At 39.1% G+C, this 18,191-nt stretch overlaps 1 protein-coding gene and 1 long non-coding RNA gene across 4 annotated transcripts; one reads left to right on the top strand and one right to left on the bottom strand.

Moving 5' to 3' along the window:
- Positions 1-4,785: 4,785 nt before the first annotated feature.
- LOC144704760 (protein SOSEKI 2-like) lies at positions 4,786-8,343 on the bottom strand. The gene is made up of 5 exons (XM_078577285.1): positions 8,003-8,343; positions 7,374-7,443; positions 7,171-7,286; positions 5,810-6,365; positions 4,786-5,137 (listed from the first exon to the last, which is right to left on the bottom strand). Exons 1-5 carry the CDS (start codon positions 8,211-8,213, stop codon positions 5,005-5,007), a joined length of 1,086 nt encoding a protein of 361 aa, XP_078433411.1. The 5' UTR covers positions 8,214-8,343; the 3' UTR covers positions 4,786-5,004.
- A 2,432-nt stretch (positions 8,344-10,775) lies between these two features.
- Positions 10,776-17,346, top strand: LOC144704560 (uncharacterized). 3 transcript variants are annotated; one of them, XR_013581846.1, is made up of 5 exons: positions 10,793-11,033; positions 11,120-11,304; positions 11,866-11,983; positions 13,605-14,333; positions 14,403-16,578. It is a non-coding gene; the product is annotated as an uncharacterized LOC144704560 (long non-coding RNA). The 3 variants fall into 3 exon arrangements; XR_013581845.1 differs by adding an exon at positions 17,095-17,346 and having other exon boundaries at positions 10,810-11,033; positions 13,605-16,442; XR_013581844.1 differs by having other exon boundaries at positions 10,776-11,033; positions 13,605-16,578.
- The last annotated feature ends 845 nt before the right edge of the window (positions 17,347-18,191 follow it).

Genomic DNA, 18,191 nt, shown 5'->3' with positions numbered 1-18,191 from the left:
TATGAATATGTTTCAATAACTGCTATCAAGCACAAAACACGCAGTAATGTTACAAAAGCTCCAATTCAGTGATTAGCATCATTATCAAATCAAACCTGTCTACATGAACTTATTTGGTGAGATTTGGGTTGCTGTTGGCGATAACTCTTTTATAAAATTTAATTTCAGAAGATATAAGCATATTCACAAAATACATGGTTCTAGGGAACCCTGGAGTGCTTTCACGTTTATAGATACCTAGAACTTTTTTATTTTGATATTATCCAAAAAATACCAAGACATTGGCAAAAAAGTGTATCTATGTGAACTTATTTGGCCTATATAATAACATGGGTAAAGCCCTTATGTATGGACGAGTCCATATTGAGAGTTTTACTAAGTTATGTTACATACTAAACAAAATTAAAACACTTCTTTTTTTAAAAAAATGAAACTGGATTCAATTATCCGTAAGTTACTTATGCGACTATTTCCAGCGTATTCTCATATACCGAAGTTTATACCTCATAATTACAAGGTTACCCGACCGCTATACTTGTGAATTACATAAATTCTAACTCATGAAGCTGATAAATACAGCCACCAATTTATTGTTGGAGTTTGGATTTTAAGAAGTCACAATTTTAAGCAGAAGAATGCATAAATCAATTCATAATAGATCCATGAATCCTTAGATGACCTCATTACCTTGTGTGGAAATGCTTCCACACCTAGTTTTCTCCAAGTAAGAAGTTCTGTAAACCTTGAATTTGTCTGGTCTCTAGGCGTATCCATGTGTCTGATGAGACGATGGATCTCCTTGTAAACTTCTTCAGTCCTTGAAAACATTTTTTTAATAAGAAGTTGAAATCAATTCAAAATCAATATCTAAAACATCGTAAACTGTGTACTTTATGAGGAACTATTTTTCACCCTTCACTTTCTCCCTAGGCGAGTGTCTTGAAGGTGTTTACATGACTGGCCTCAGAAAGTATCGACACAATTAGGGGATTGTTAGATCTCCTCTGCTTCTTCTCCAACTCGTCTTGAAGACCTTGTTGATCTCCTCTCCATCAAGACGTAGATGGCATGGGCACCTCAAATGTGTGCATTCCCCCTTCCCTCCTATTTTTTCTTATTTGGAACTTTCCATAAAAGTTCTCATTAATAAAGTATATTCTCTAACATCTTTAAATCCCATGTGTGTGACCCTCTAGGCCCATATATAAATCTAGTTAACAAATTTAAAGGCCCTATAACATTTATTGGCCAATTTATTATGATAAACATATAGATTAACCAATCAATAGGTTGAGTTCCAACCTATGGGGCAGCAAGCTGCACCTTGTGCTCGAGATGATATGAAGTATAATCCTTCATCCACGTGAGACTCTCAAATGACTTAAAGTATGGTTATCAAATCATTATCCGTCATTAAGTTGGTACTAGCGCATAAAGGGAATCATTGGAGAATACCTTCATTAATATCTGGCATACCATGGCCGGGGATTTGATGCATCTTCTTCCTCGAGTCAATCTCCTCTTATACCATGGATGAACGATCCCATCTTCACCACTCAATTACCTATATGTATTTGTTAATATGTCCAAGATATAACATTTTTGAATCCCATGGCTAGAGGCTCATATATGTAATTCAAAACATGGCCTTCCATACACAAGATGTCTTTTGTGTCTCATGTCAGCGGACCACTTATGAATTGACCTCATTAATGCTTACCTATAATACTATTAAGGAATTCATACATATCACTTCAATGAACTCTTTCTCTTAATAACTTCCACCACTTATCATTAGTTTCTCCACACTAATGGCCATATGATTAGCCATACTTATCATATAAGTAGGACTATATAATGATATTCTATCCGAATAATTTGATACTCATCTAAAGTAGCCAAAGAATAAGAATTTTTAGAATACAATGCTTGAAGCCTAGAGATCATTTTTTGTGATATCATCATAATTCACTATGTCATTACATGTATTCAAGGAATTCATTATAAACATCACTCTAGAATAATAATAATAAATCATGGAATGTGATTATCTTGATGGACACTTTATATCCATCTGTATAAATAAAGGGACCATCCTTGTTTGATAACCATGAGAGTTATTATTGAGTACCCCTTCTTTCTTCTCCTTGTCTTTCTTCGTGAATGCTGGATGGTGAGAAATTTCTCCTACATTTTTCTGGCTTATTTTGAGGGGACAAAGAGAAGATCCAACACTTTGAAGATTTCATGGATACATCTAGAGGTCGACTATCTGAACAACTGGAAGAAATATATTAAAATAAAAAAATGATTATGTAAGTTATGATATGATCATTTTATTTCTTTGGTTTTCAAATCCATTTTTTAAAAAGTATGTGAAATCAATTTTAGATTGTCGATCATAGCCATGAAACCCAAAAATACTATGTATTTATGTTTGTACACTTTAAATTATTGTTTTATGAAATTATTGGAATTACTGATTGTATTATTATTAATCCCATTTGGTTTCCTAAAAGCCAAGTGGCTTACTTCCAATGATATTTAAAGTTTATGGTTGTTCATGGTTTAGGTATATTATTGTTTAGAAATGAATGATGTGAAAAATGAATAGTGACCTTATTGGCTGATATTGGAGCTAGCCTATGGGCCTAAGGGGTCTAATGGGCCTAGGGGGAGCATCCGGGACTGGAAAAAATGAAGACCCAAACAACTTAATAAATAGTGACAAAGGACCCATGAATCAGATCTAGCTGGCACACATAAAAAAATTTAGAGGAGAAAAGGCAAGGTAAATTTTGAACATGGAGAGCACAAATATGGCCTATTGGATAAAGCAAATTTAATGTGACATCACCCCAATGGCTTTGTAAATAACTTAGATCGTGAGAGGGGTATTTTAAGCATAGAAAATACTAGATATAAAAGATTTTAACATCTCTCTCCTTCTTTAGTTTTGGAGCTTACCCCCATCAACCTTAATGAAACGGCTTTTTCTCTGGCCCAAGGTGTTGAGTTTTCAATCTGGTGGTTTTCCTTATTGTTATTTTTTATAGTTACATGTTAAATGCAAAATTCCTGGCTTGCATGGAATATATATTCTTTAGTAGAATTATCAATTATCATTGTGTATATTCTCTCACAAAGCAAAAATATAAAAAATATATACTATTAATTGAATTTGTTATCTATAACTTGATACATCTATATTTTCATCCTTATATCCATCATTGTACATCTATTGTCCCTATTTCAGGAAGCAGAAGGCAAGTGGCTTTGCTTCCTTCCTGTGACACACTTAAGAAATGGTTAGCTTGTTTATCACTTACTTGAGGGTATTAAAAGGCTAATTCAAATAGGCATTTCCAATATCCTCATGATGAGGCTAGCATGAGTTGAAAGCTAGGACTTGCATGACTCTTAGACCTTGAATTAAGCTTTATCACCATGCACCTCAATTTCCTTGAGGGTTTTATTAGTTTGTTCTTTCTTCACATGTGGTTCTATTATCCCTTCTTATGTAAATCACACTTGGAACATTCACACGATGTTGTAGGGATGAGGATGTTGTCTTCTGATGTATGTAAGGAATACTCAAGGGGTAGAATCTGTATTACTCTATCATATGGGGAAGATGCAGGGTAAGCATTGCCATTGGTTTAAAGTACTTTGAAGCAGAGAACTTGAACAGAAAGAATAGGCTAGATTACTCTGTCATGCGACCCCCAAGAAAACCCTTAAAATGTATTAGTACGTATGTGAAATTACCAAAAATTTACCAGAATTATTATTGCAAATAATTCATTCTAGATTTTTTTTTCTGTAATTTTCATCGTAGACGTCCACTAATTCACTACACTTCCTCTGCCAGATAGTCAATAGATGTACTTATGTACCTTATTCAAAAATGTATATACCAATTCGATACCAGAAATATACATCACCCTCACTCCACAATGGAACATCACTTCATAATTTATGGAACAATAATGGACAGATAGTATTCATATACATTTGAATGGAATGAAGTTGGTAGGAAATTTTATTTTTTAAGAAGACTGGGCTACACATGGATAATTATGTTTCAATAAATTTAGAGTTGGTCGATGTATTTAACCTTCTAGTTGTGCAGCTTACGAAAGCATGGGTATAGAATTTGGAGCTCTATCTCAGATAGGGTGGTATTTTTTGTGGGGTCTTCCACCAACGTTTTATGTGAATGAGTGACAACAAATGTGGTATAGAAACTAATATCGGAAAGATTTTGGCCTAGAATTAAATAAACCACCAAAGTTTTAATTTAGATATCATTAAGTGTGCCCATTGGTCTCCCACCCATGGTATGATAAAGGCATATCAAGTTTTACAAGTCATAGCTGGATTCCCGATCAAGCCTCTTCCACCAATCAGACATGAACACAATCCACAACAGCTTATCTGACATGACATTATCCCACACTAAGAATGTAAAAACACATCCTATTTGCTCTATGTCACAGTTAGGGGTCAAGATCAGACAGCAGTTAGGCTCAAATCTAGTGGTCAGGATTAGACATAAACTAGGCCCACTCATCTAGGACTAAGCATAGTATAGAAAACATTCAACCGTCATACACTACACTATACATATTGTAAAATGTAACTAATTCTTCACCAAACTTTCAAGATTTCTCTCTCTCCCTCTCCCTCTTCTTTGTTAACCTCTTGTTCTTTAATTCTTTACAGTTATAACGATATTAATTGTCAGCAGTGGATCCCAGGAAAGCCGGAGAGCATACTCAGACCGGTTTAAAATAAACCCATGGTCAACATAGAATGTAGTACTACTTCATGGGTTTGTCATTATCAAGAGCATACAGACAAGGAATCCACTGGGATTCAGTTCGGGTCAAAGCAGAACTCCAAATCACAGCATTAGGACGAAGGGAGGAGAGCTTGACTTGACGACACATCGCTAAGTGTTATCACATCATGGGAGTCCCTTCAGACTTTCAGAGCTTGGCATCACCGTCTAATCTCGCCGCTACCGACTGCCCTCTTCCTTCCGCCGTTGGTTGCGCACTTTGCGCCGGCCCCCCTCTCACCCTTCCTTTCCCCCGCCAACTCGTAGACATCCCCCAGACCGTCTTTCGCACTCCTGTAAAAACCCATAAAGAAGAACATCACGAACATGCAAACAACAATGCAGAGAACATGCAATCTGACTGTGCTCTTATCTTCATTACTACATCTCTCTCTATCTCTCTCTCTCTCTCACTCTCTATCTATCTATCTATCTGTCTATCTATCCATCTACCTACCTATCTATCTATCTGTATGTCTTTCTCTCTATATCTATCTATGTCTCTATATATATCTGTCTGTCTTTCTCTCTGTATCTATCTATCTATCTCTCTCGATCTATATATCTATCCATCTCTCAAACTCTCTCTAAATCTATCTGTCTCTCTATCTAACTGTCCCTATATCAATCTATATATCTCTACCTATCTGTTTCTCTGTCTTTCAATCTCTCTAGATATCTCTCTCTATCTGTTTCTACATCTATCCATCTCTATCTCTCTACCTATCTGTTTCTCTATCTTTCAGTCTCTCTATCTCTCTCTATATATCTATCTGTCTCTCGATCTAACTGTCCTGATATCAATCTATATATCTCTACCTATCTGTTTCTCTATCTATCTTTCAGTCTCTCTAGATATCTCTCTCTACCTGTTGATATTTCTGTCTATCCCCGGCTCTCTAAACACCAGAAGGTTATTCCGAGAAGAAGCGTTGCATAAATAAACAGAAACGCTAAGCGGGTTACCTCTCTTCGTTGTAGGACGAGGACTTCTTCAGGCAAGGACCGGCGACGACGCGGCTCATCTCGGTGAAGGAGTCGACGATGCTGCCGCTGAAGTACTCCTTCTCCTCCCGCCGAGGGTTAGGGTTGAGCGGCATGGAGCTGAAGTCCTCAACGTACTCGTCCTCCGCCGCTGCCGCAGCCCGCCGTAGAACGTCCTTGTGCAGCGTAGCACCGCTCTTTCTTCCCGAGTTGCACCCGTTTCTCGCTGCCGCGGCCTTGGCGGAGCCGCCGGCGCGGCCCTTGCCCGCTGCGGAGGCGCCGCAGGCGATAAGCTGGAGAAGAACGGAGCTTCGCGGCAGCTGCACCTGCTCGTCCGCCGAGTCGCCGGGCTCGGGGGCGGCGCGGCGGCGGGGCGCGGCGGGCGCCGGCGGGTGCGTCTTCTCCGACGATGAGGAGGAGGGCGGAGAGATGTCGCCGTCGTCGAGCACGAGCTCGCTTGCGCGGCTCCGCGACAGCCTCCGGCCCACCGTCTCCTCCTCCTCCGCCTCTTCCCCGCCGTGAAGCCGCCTAAACCCTTCTGTAAAGACCCATAAATAATTCATTATTTTATCAGTTTTGAAGAAGAAGAAGAAGAAGAAGAAGAAGAAGAAGAAGGAGAAGGAGGAGGAGGAGGAGGAGGAGGAGAAGAAGAAGAAGAAGAAGAAGAAGAAGGAGGAGGAGAAGAAGGAGGGAAGAGGAAGGAGAAGAAGAAGGAGAAGAAGGTGTCTCTCTAATAAGAAAAAGTAGAGGAAGGTCTCTTTAATCAGAAGAAGTTTAAGAAGGTGTCTCTCTAATCAGAAGAAGTTTAAGAAGGTGTCTATCTAATCAGAAGAAGTAGACGGTGTCTCTCTAATCAAAAGGAGAAGAAGAAGGTATCTCTCTAATCAGAAGAAGTAGAGGAAGGTCCTCTCTTATTAGAAGAAGTTTAAGAAGGTGGCTCTCTAATCAGAATAAGTAGAAGGTGTCTATCTAATCAGAAGTAGACGGTGTCTCTCTAATCAGAAGGAGAAGAAGACGATGTCTCTCTAATCAGAAGAAGAAGGAGGTGTCTCTCTAATCAGAAGAAGAAGGAGGTCTCTCTAATCAGAAGAAGAAGTTGTCTCTCTTAGCAGAAGAAGAAGAAAAAGGTGTCTCTCTGATCCCCTCCCTAATCAGAAGTATGATGTCCCTCTAATAATCAGAAGTAGGTGTATCTCTAATCAGACGAAGTAGAAGAAGGTGTCTCTCTAATCATCATCATCATCATCAGAAGAAGAAGAAGAAGAAGGCGTCCCCCTAATCAGAAGGAGAATAAGAAGAAGAAGGTCTCTCTTTATAAGTTGAAGGACGAAGAAGAGACGAACCAGAGCAGGATTCGATCATCTCGGAGCCTTTGAGGATGTACTCGCTGGCGCCGTCGGCGGGATGGATAATGTCATTTTCGGAGAGATCGTTCCACACGTACCCGTTCTTATAGCTCCTGTGAGGAGGAAACGAGAGGAGGAATTCTGGGTCAGAAAACGTATCCTAGCGCGTTCTGAAAAGCGCAGGGGAAAGGAAGGTTCACCTCTTGCAGGACCAGGAGAAGAGCCACGGCATCCCCTTCCCCCTGAGAGACACCATCTTCTCCAGCACGTCTGTAGAGCGTCACCCATACCTATCCATGTTAGCTTCCCAAAAAATAGAATAAATAAACTATACGAAGACGAAGAACAACAACAACAAAAAAAACTATGAGTTCGAAGAAGAAGAAGAACTAAAAAAGCTACACCCCAGAAGAACACACAAAAAAACTAGAAGCGAGAAGTAGGAAAAAATAAGAAGAAGAGAAGAACTGATGAGGCTAGGCGAAATAGAAGAAGAAAGAGCAAGAAATTAAGCAACAAATAGAGGAAAAAAATAACGAACTAGAGAATGCGGGAAGAGAAAGGAGGAATTAGAAGCCATAAGAAGAAGAACTAAAGAAGCTAGGCGTAATAGAAGAAGAAAGAAAAAGAAACAAACCTACAAAAACAAGAAGAAACAAAGGAACCAGAGAATGCGAGAAGAGAAAGGCGTAGGAGGAATTAGAAGAACCCATTAGAAGAAGAAGACGAAGAAACACAAGAAAAAGAAGAAAAGGAGGAGAAGGAGAAGATGACGATGAAGAAGGAATTAGAAGAAGAAGAAGAAGGAGGAGGAGGAGGAGGAAGGGACCTTTGAGGCGGAGCTGGTGATTGTAATGGAGGATGATCTCCATGAAGTGGGGGTGCTCGAGCTGGCCATTCCGGCAGAGATAGTAGACGATCTGGGCCTTACGCAGAGCCCTGGGCTTGGCAGGAAGAGGGCCGCGGGCCCGGTCAGGGCTCGTCTCCAGGCTCCGTCGCAACCGCGCCGCCGCCGCGCCGCCACTGACCGCCGGGTCCATCGGACTGCGCCGCCTGGACCTTCTCTCAAAAATAGAAGCAAAAACCCCGCACGTTTCTTTCCTTCTTTCTTCTCTCCTCTTCTCTTCTCTTCTCAGTTGAAAAGGCTGGCCCTGTCTTTAAATCTCCCTCCCAAAGGAGAGAATCCAGTCACCGGCGGTGTATCTACTCTACCCAAGAGAATATAATTGTTAACTCTCGCCTTTCTAGAGAGAGAAGTATCGCTGAACGGCTACTTGCCTCCTCTTCCTTCACATGGCCCGGACCCTGCTCTCGCTGTCTCTTTTCTCTGCTCCTTTCTCTCTCTAGCAGTCGCTTACGCCAGCCACTGGAGTAGTACAGTGGTCCGCCTGGAGCGGCCCAGACGGACAGGGATACAGAGAATGAGAAAGAGAGACGGAACGGTAGAGAGAGGAAGTTGCTATATAAGGCGTTAAGAGAGAGAGAAATGCCTGGGGAGACGATAGAACAAGGGGGAGAAGATCGTACCGGGGGTTTGAGATGGGAGAACATGAGAGCGGAAATGGGTAGCAATCTAGAGAGAGAGAGAAGCCCAGAAAGAGTGATAGAGAATTTCAACAGGTAGATAAGGGTGATGACTTCTGGAGAAAATGTAATGAACAATGAGGGAGAAAGAGAGAGGCAAACGACACTGAGAAGAGAAAAAAAAGGAGAGAATTTCAACGGGTAGATAAGGGTGACTTCTGGAGACAGCGTGATGAACAATGAGGGGAGAGAAAGAGAGAGGCAATCAGAATTAAGAAGAGAAAAAAGGAGAGGGAAAGACAGTCAATGAGAGAGAAAGGGAGTGAGATAGAGAGAGAAGCAGACAAACAAATAGATAGATAGATAGAGAGAGAGAGAGAGAGATAGAGTCAAACGGGACACACGGGTACACTGAAGTGAATAAGTCTAGAGAGAGAGATAGAGAGAGGTCAACATCATTGTCCAGTTCTCAGCATGCAGAGGCTCCAGAATGTCTGTGTTGCCCGGCTAACCTGGCGCCGATCTATTGCTTTGTATGATGGCTGCGGTGCACGCTTCCAATGGCGATATAGACTTGGTAAAGATGGATATACTGCCACAAAGATAGAAAAGGAGAGAGAGATAGCACTTCCCATATGTCTGATTGTCTATGTTTCCTCTTGTGTAGCCTTCTATCGCTTCTCCTAATCGTCGATGAGAGTTAAACTATAGACCCACGAGGCCACGACATTAATATGGGTAGCATGTCAATGTTTTTTTAAAGAAAAATTTAGTAAAGATGGATATATTGCCACAAAGATAGAAAAGGAGAGAGAGATAGCACTTCCCATATGTCTGATTGTCTATATTTCATCTTCTGTAGCCTTCTATCTCTTCTCCTAATCGTCGATGAGAGTTAAACTATAGACCCACGACAGTAATATCGGTAACATGTCAAAGCTTTTTTTTAAAAGGAAAATTTTGGACTAGAGATAGGAATAGAGAGCACAGACAAGGAATCGATGATCGTTGACTGCACGCGTTGACAAAAGCGAGAGTAGTCCTTCCTTTTTCCTGCATCGAATTTACTCGTCTCTGTAAAGAGCTATTTGTCAGAATTTCCCCATTTACTCCATCCCACTGGTCAGCGCTGCCCTCCATTGGATCCCGCGCTCTCTTTCTTTCTTTAATTCTAACTCTCTTTCTCTTCATCGCTCCCTCACTTTCTATAGCACTTTCTCGCTCTCTTTCTCTTTCTTTCTCCCTCTCTTCTTTCTCTTTCACTTTCCGTGTCTCTTTCTCACTTTCTTTCTTTCTCTTTCTCTCTCCCACTCTTTCTCTCTCCCACTCTTTCTCTCGCACTTTCTCACTCTCTTTCTCTTTCTCACTCCCTATCTTCTTTCTCTTTCACTTTCCAGCTCTCTTTCTCACTTTCTTTCTTTCTCTTTCTGACTCTTTCTATCTCTCTCGACTCTTACTTCCTCTTTCTCTCTCTTTCTCTCCTTTCTCCCTCTTTCTCGCTCTTCCTCTCTCTCTTTCTCTCCTTTCTCCTTCTCTATCTGTTTCTCTTTCTCATCCTCTCTCTCTCACTCTCTTTCTCTCTCTCTCTCTCTGCTTCTGTTTCTCACCCTCTCTCTCCCTTCCTCTTTCATTCTCTCTCTCGTTCTTTCTCTTTCTCTACCCTCTTTCATTCTCTCTTTCTCCATCCTCTTTCTTTCTCTCCCCTCTTTCATTCTCTCTCTCTCCTTCATCTTTCTTTCTCTCGTTCTCTCTCTTTCTCTCCCCTCTTTCATTCTCTCTCTCTCCTTCCTCTTCCTTTCTCTCACTGTCTTTCTCTCACTGTCTTTCTCACACTCTCTCTTTCTCTCTCTTTCTCCATTGTCCTATCGCTTGACACGACAAGATGTGACCCGGTCACCCGGAAGAGAAAGACTTTGAAAGATGGCGAGGAGTAAATGCTAACAGTTACTCCCGCGCAGTAAATCTCGTAGAACGGAGAGAAGAGATGAAGAGAGAGAGAGAGAGAGAGAACTGGTGGGGAGAAAGAGAAAGGAAGAGAGATGTTTAGCGGGCTTCCCACTCAACAGTGAGTAACACAGTGGAGAGCATCTACCTGGTCGCCACCTCTGGAAGAAGACGAGGGTTCATACGTGTTTATTGCAAGAGAATTCTGTTCCAAGTCTGTCGTCTTCCACGCAGATGATTACTGTTTCGGAGATGGAGATAGAGAGCGGGTTAGAGAGAGAGAGAGAGACAGAGGGCATGAGAAGCAGTCAATTGCACTGCTGTTTCTCGGAGAAGGTACAAGCGAGGATCGCGGCGGGGAATGAGAATTGATGAGGCTTTCACGAATCAGGGTAAGTTATTTGGGCAGAGCTTCGCTCTGTAGTTGCTAACTTGCTAAGTTTGGAGATAGTGAGAGGCTGATGATTTAATTTTGCAGCAAAGTTTCCCTGAGAAGGTCTTAAAGAAGGATGGGCTAGGAAACGAGAATTGATGTGGTTTTTGCGCAAAGGGGAATGTGCATTGGTGGTTTCTTCACTCTGTACAACAGCAGCGGAAGTGAAGAGAGAGAACCGTTATTTCAACGCAGTGATCCGTCTTGCACCCCGGCCTACCGTTCATAATGTAAGCTGAACAAATTCAGATCTTGCTCGTCTGTACACCAGAGCGATATGCGTTATAAATGCTCTCTGTCAACTGGTGACTGGAATTGGGTATGGGGACAGATGCTCAACCAGATGGGTAGTGGGATATCTGTCTTGATATCCGATATCCAATGTATATTTACCAGTATTGGATATTTGACAAGATGTAAAATCAGGCATCGAGACTTATATTGTATCTAGACTCCAATATCCGGATCTCGGATCTAGATTATTGGAATTTTTTATAATAGACCCATATGGAAAAAATTAAAGAAAACACGTTCTATATGTTCTTTAATTAAATTATGCCACTCATGATAAATCTTTAGGTGTAATTATACTCCATCTAGGGATGGTCTGTTTGTGCGACCGGACGGGCGTGCGGGGCGAAATTTGCACATCGCACTGCACACCATTCACGGGTCTGTGCGGTGCGCTTGTGTGCGATTGTGCGAAAAATTTGGGAACCCCTGCGGGCCCCGCCCCCCCCCCCCCCCGGCCGTCTCTCGTCTGAAGGCAGTCCACCCTCTCTTGTTTGAAGGTTTCCGCCCGCCCTTCCACATGCCGCCCTCTGTCGTCTGAAGAAGACACTGCCTTCGCCTTCAGAAGAACTGAAGAAGAAGCCCTCTCTCGCCCCGTGTGACTGTGTGAAGGCGAAGGTACCTTCTTCATTTTCTTCCTTTCGTATAAACTTTTCCCTTCTTCCCTTTTGTTACCTTCTTTTTCATTTTAAATTCGTATTTCAATCCAAATGATAGTTCTGGATCACTATAATGGGGAATATTTTTATTTTGCTTCTAATCTGTGATGAATTCTAAATTCATAGCTTCCAGCTTGTATAATGTCCAATTCAGAAATTATTTTCTTCTCCTCTGTTTCTTCATCTTATTCTTCTTCGGCAACTTCTTTTTTTTACTTTTCTTCTCCATCTGTTTCCTTTTCTTCTTCTTTTTCTTTTCTTATTCCTTTTTCTTTTCTTACTCCTTTGTCTTCTCTTCTACAAGTTGCCTTCTAATTATCCTCTTTATTCTTCTTCTTCTCATATTTTCCTTTTTTTCTTCTCCTGCTTTGTTTTTCATCTTCTTCTTGTTCGGCTACTTCTTCTTCTTTCTTTTCTTCGTCTTCTTGTCTCTTTTCTTGTGCCTTTTTATTTTCTTCTTCTACCTTTTTCTTCTCTTCTCTCCTTTTTTATGTTCTTCTTTTTTCTTGTTCAGCTACTTATTCTTCAGTTCTTCTTTCTTTTCTTCCTCTTCTTTTTTCTTTTCTTCTGCCCTTTTATTTTCTTCTTCTGCTTTTTTCTTTTTTCCTTCTTTTTTCTTTTCTTCTTCCTTTTCTCTTTTCTTACTCCTTTGTCTTCTCTTCAACGACTTGCCTTCTAATCTCCTCTTCATTCTTCTTCTCATTTTCTTATCATTCTTTGTTTTTTCATCTTCTTCTTGTTCGGCTACTTCTTCTTTCTTTTCTTGTTCTTCTTTTTGTCTCCTTTCTTCTGCCTTTTTATTGTCTTCTTCTACCTTTTCTTCTCTCCGTCCTTTTTTCTGTTCTTCTTCTTTTTTTCTTGTTCGGCTACTTCTTCTTCAGTTCTTCTTTCTTTTCTTCCTCTTCTTTTTTTTTCTTCTGCCCTTTTATTTTCTTCTTCTGCCTTTTTATTTTCTCCTTCCTTCTTTTTTTATTTTCTTCTGCCTTTTTTTCTTTTCTTGCTCCTTTGTCTTCACTTCTACGACTTGCCTTCTAAGTTGTCTCTTATTCTCTTATTCTTTTTTCTGTGCACTTAAGTAATATGTTACCACTTTTAATTTGTCACTGGTTTTTACTAGTACAACATTGGATTGAAATTTCCTTTCAAAATAAAACGACAAGTACTAATTTGCATATGTTAATGTAATAGGCTTGATATCTGATTTGGTTGCTCTGGATTGATGCTTTACTATTTTTATCTGCTAGGTTAGTAATTTGGGGATCCAATGCTTTTTTGTGATTGATGAGTTTAAATGCATGTACGTTTGTTGCATTGCATACCATATGATGCATTTTTTGCCTTGTATACACATTAACACTTAGGAAAACATAAGATTGATATTTGCATCAGTTCATAAATTAGGTTTGATATTTGATTTGACATGACTATTAATGTAACATACCTATTACTTTAATGCAATTTGGTTGTCATTACTGTCTATAAGAATTCTGTGATTATTTTTTTCTATCAAATCATGCGATCAAATCCGCATGAAATGGCTATTATTGAGTCTCGTTCACATTAAGAAATTGCGAATGTAGGATGGATGTCGGTACGCCCTCGCATCAACCGAACACTGCAGAAATGTCTACAGAAGAAGAAACTCACAATAGCCCAAACATGAGAAAGGAAAACCCTCGCCTTAATGCATGTGACGCAGTAAGGTACTTCATAGACATAGGTGAAAAAAAAATTAAATACAACTTATGTAGTCTCACTGTAGACCGCAACAAGTACCAGAGCAGTACGCCTCTAAGGAGGCACTTGGAAAGGTTCCATCGCAAATTATTTTAGTCTTTGAAAGCAAAGACAAGTCAAGTCGTACAGGAGTGATCAGTACTAGATATGTTTGCTGGCGGAGATACGAAGAAACAATACTACACTGGACGTACTGCGGAGAAGACCCAAGAAGAACTGGTGTGGTTCATATGTCTGTCTGACTCGCTATGGGCCATTGTTTGGAAGAAATACTTCATATGACTTCTTTGTTATAATGTGTAAGATGAAATACCAGTTCCGTTAGTGAAGGCTATCAAGGCAAAAGCCTTCTCACTCTACAAAGATATGAAGAAATTTGTTCGAAAAAAATTGGCATCCGTTGCTCAAGTGTCGTTGACACTTGACGCGTAGGCGTCGGAAAATAACTTTTCTTTCCTCGGTGTGACAGTGCATTGCGTGGACTCTGAGTGGACATTGTGAGAGTGTGTTCTAGGAATACGCCAACTGACTAGGTCCTTGAACTGTTGAAGGAGTTTGACCTGAAGAAGGAGGTATGGGTTACGACATAAAAATTTTGAATTTCACCGTTCCATTTTATTGATGAATCCAAAAACACGCAGGATCAAACAACAAAAAGATGATGACTATTCTAGAGGAGCATCTGAAGTTATAGAACCCTCAATTTAGTGCAAGTCAACACGTGCGTTGCGTAGCGCACATGCTCAACCTTGTGGTCCAGGCTGAGATGAACACACTACGTGTGATAGAGGCACCATCAGAGTCATTGATTATAAACAAGGACGATATGGCCAGCATGAACGATGTAGAGCAAGGCAGCATACTTTCTGCGTTCTCTACATCAAATATGGGTGATGTCATACTCTGGCTTCGCGAGATAGTCATAGGTACGCAATTCAACCCCGCGTGAAAAATGCTATGTAGCATTATGCAAGCAATTTGGGCTACGTGACCATACAAAATTCTATTGGACTGTTCAACAAGATGGAATTTTATGTACATTATGTTAGTGGCCGCTGTCGAGAAAAGGAATGTTGGAGATATCATTGCATTGAACATCTTACAGAAACAAGTCTTATGTGATGATGAATGGGCAATGATCAAGGAGTTTGAGAGTATATTACAACCCCTTCAGTTGGCTGTTACAGTAGCATGACGTTCAAAAGCACCCACATCAAATGAGGCAATTGTTATCATCAGAGAAGTGATGAGACACTTGAATGGTCTAATGGCTGGTATTAGAGAGGGAAAGATGTTGTGAGTCAATAGTGTTATGTCCACCGAGTAATAAACATCAGTGTATAAGGCTTGTGGAGGCGATGAAGAGTAAGATGAACAGATATGCATCAGTCCTTATTTGCAACCTGGCCTTCACCGTTGCTGCTCTCATTGATCCCTCCATGAAGTTACGGTTTTTGAAGTGCGACCAACTGGACGAAACAGTCGCGTATGTGCAACGGTTATTACAGTCCCCTAATATCACTAATGACGACAACGTCGTTCATTCAGACTCTTCTGCATGCTTTTGACTAGAGTGGATGCCTACATTCTTCAGTGAAGCACTCGACAAGTTGTTACCAAACAGTGAGCAGGCGCCAACCTTTACTCTAGGACATGAGCTAGATGTGTACATGAGCTCACCTCCTCTCAAGGGGACTAAACCATTGCACTGGTGGAAAATAACATGAGAACATTCATATCCAAGGTTGGCAATGGTTGCGAAGGAATTCCTATCGATCGGTACGATGAGTGCTCCATCAAAAACATTCTTCTCTACCGGTCGTGCAATCATCAACTACAAATGTTCAAGATTGACGGCACAGAGCATTAAATTACGTATGACACTAAAGTGCTGGTGGCAAGCAGAAGAGGGTGACGACACTGATATGAAGCAATCAGAAGAAGATAGCGACGAAGATCATATTGTTCATTAAGCTTGTTTCCTCCCCTTTAATTTTTTGAAGCACACAAAGGTATGCTTTATTATTTGATATTTTATTTTTTGATATCTACGAGTAAAAAGTGATTTGTGTAAAGTTTCCTGTTGTGAATTTTATAAATTTTTGTTCTGTTCGGGTTAGAAATGATTTGTGAAATTAATTAAGAATTTTCTAGAATTTTAGCTTCTTCTATCGATTATCTTTTAAATTTAACGATTAATGTCTTATTTTTTTGCTCAGATATGTAACTTAATTTTTAGGAAAAGTTGAAAAGATTAGTTGAAGATTTGACACATTTAGTGAGATCTTTTCTAGGGGTGTTAGACCATTTGAAAAAAAAAGACATTTATGAAAAATGTTATCTCCTTATCTTTATTTAGCTGGCTAACCAAAAATTTTAGCTCACTTTAAAATTCAGAAAATAGACATTCTTCTCCCTCTGTTACCCTTGAAGAACTAACCACCTCCCCCTTTTTCTGAACTCGGAATTTTTTTTCACCATCTGAGTTCTGAACAACAAGACTTTGTTTCTCATTGATGATCGTGATTCCTGCTCTTTTTCACGATTTTAGTTGGCATTGGTCTAACTCTTATGATGACATGTTGCTTCTACCACAGTGTTGATCTCTTCCTCTAAGTCTGAAAAGAGAACAAAATCTGAAGGAAATAATATGATTCTTCCTCTGCGAGTTCTCAGAAAAGGTTGCAGGTTCTTCCCCCTATAACGATGATTCGTCAAAAAAATCCTTTGTATTGCCATCATTGTGCTTACTATCTCTATGTTTTTTTATGCATCTGTTTTCTCATGTTCTTCTTTCTATTGTTTTTTAAGAACTTAGTGATATATGTTTTGTTGGTGTTTTTCATTTTCTAATATATGCATTAGTCATTTGCTCTAAAGTCAAAATTCTATCCCTTCAACATTTTGATTCCAAATATCATCTACAGCAAAAAAAACTTAAATCTGAAATTTATACATCTGTAACTTCACGCCAAAATTCTCTGAAAGTTCTATTGATGTACTTCTGACGTATCTCTCTCCAACGTTTATCAACAATACAAAATCGTAAATCTTAAACTTCTCTAAACCTTCTAGAGCTATCCGTCCTTGATAACTCTGAAACTACCACAATTAAAAAAATATTGATTCCATTTTTCTACACCTATCCTTCTGCATTTTTCACTGCAATAAATTTGTCATTTGTTAAGCTTCATGAAACATTGAACTCTAAATATGTTGGTGCAATTATACTAAAATTGACCTACCATGTGTTGAAAGATATTTTTTAAAATAAATGTTTAGAGATGAAGGCTCATCTGAGACCTGTTAACATCTTGACAAATAACATGATAGTTAAATGTGCTTTCGGAGAAGAATCAGAGGAAAGAGATGAGGGTCGCTCACTAGAAGGATGCCACTGCGTTTGGCTTGCGGACTCAAACAGAGTGCTAGTTCATAAGGGATTTCAAAAGAAATGGAGGAGCATGCCACTCAAAAGTTTGAGTCAAATGGAAGCTCCTTAGTTTGATTACTATTCTCCATATTGGATTTTTTATTTGATACATAGACAATATATTATCCATGTTGATCTCCATAGTCTCCTTACTTTTCCTTGTTATTTTATGTACTACTTAGTGATCATTAGATCTAGTGGAAATGGCTCCATACATTGGGACACATCATCAACTCATAGTATAATGTACTCATCCCCCCCAAGAATTGGAAATTGTCCCATCGACAAAGATAATTTACTTAAGAATTTTCTATAATTTTAACGACTTCTATTGATTATTTTTTAATTTAACACTTAATTTTATATTTTTCTCACATTAAAAATGGTTTTAAAAAATTAATTAAGAAATTTCTTGAATTTTAATGAATATTATCGACTATCTTTTGAATTTAACAGTCAATGTTTTATTGTTTTAAGCATTACAAATTATTTTTAAATTTATTTAAGAATTTACTACAATTTTAACAAATTTTATTGATTAGATTATGAATTTAACGGTTAATTTTATGTTATTTTTTGCGTTATAAATGATTTTTAAAATTAATTAAGAATTTTCTAGACTTGTTAACGACTTCTATCGATTATCTTTTTAATTTATTGGATAATAATTTTTTTTTTGCGTTAGAAATTATTATTAAAATTAATTCAGAATTTTTTAGAATTTTAACGACTTCTATCGTTTATATTTTTATTTTAATGGTTAATTTTATATTGTTTTTTCACATTATAAATGATTTTTAGTGACTTTTTTCGATTATCTTTTTATTTTAATGGTTAATTTTATATTGTTTTTTCACGTTATAAATTATTTTTAAAATTAATTTTTTAAAAACAACACATTGCAAAATGTGCAAATTTGTGCGATGTGAGGTGGGGATTTCCACACCAAACCACACCGCACAGCGCACATCGCTTCTGGTGCGTGCTAAAGTTCACA

The sequence above is a fragment of the Wolffia australiana genome, chromosome 6 (genome assembly GCF_029677425.1).
Source record: "Wolffia australiana isolate 7733 chromosome 6, ASM2967742v1".
Taxonomy (NCBI): Eukaryota; Viridiplantae; Streptophyta; class Magnoliopsida; order Alismatales; family Araceae; genus Wolffia; species Wolffia australiana.
Note: the sequence above shows the minus strand (reverse complement) of the source record. Positions and strands in the feature narration are given on the sequence as shown.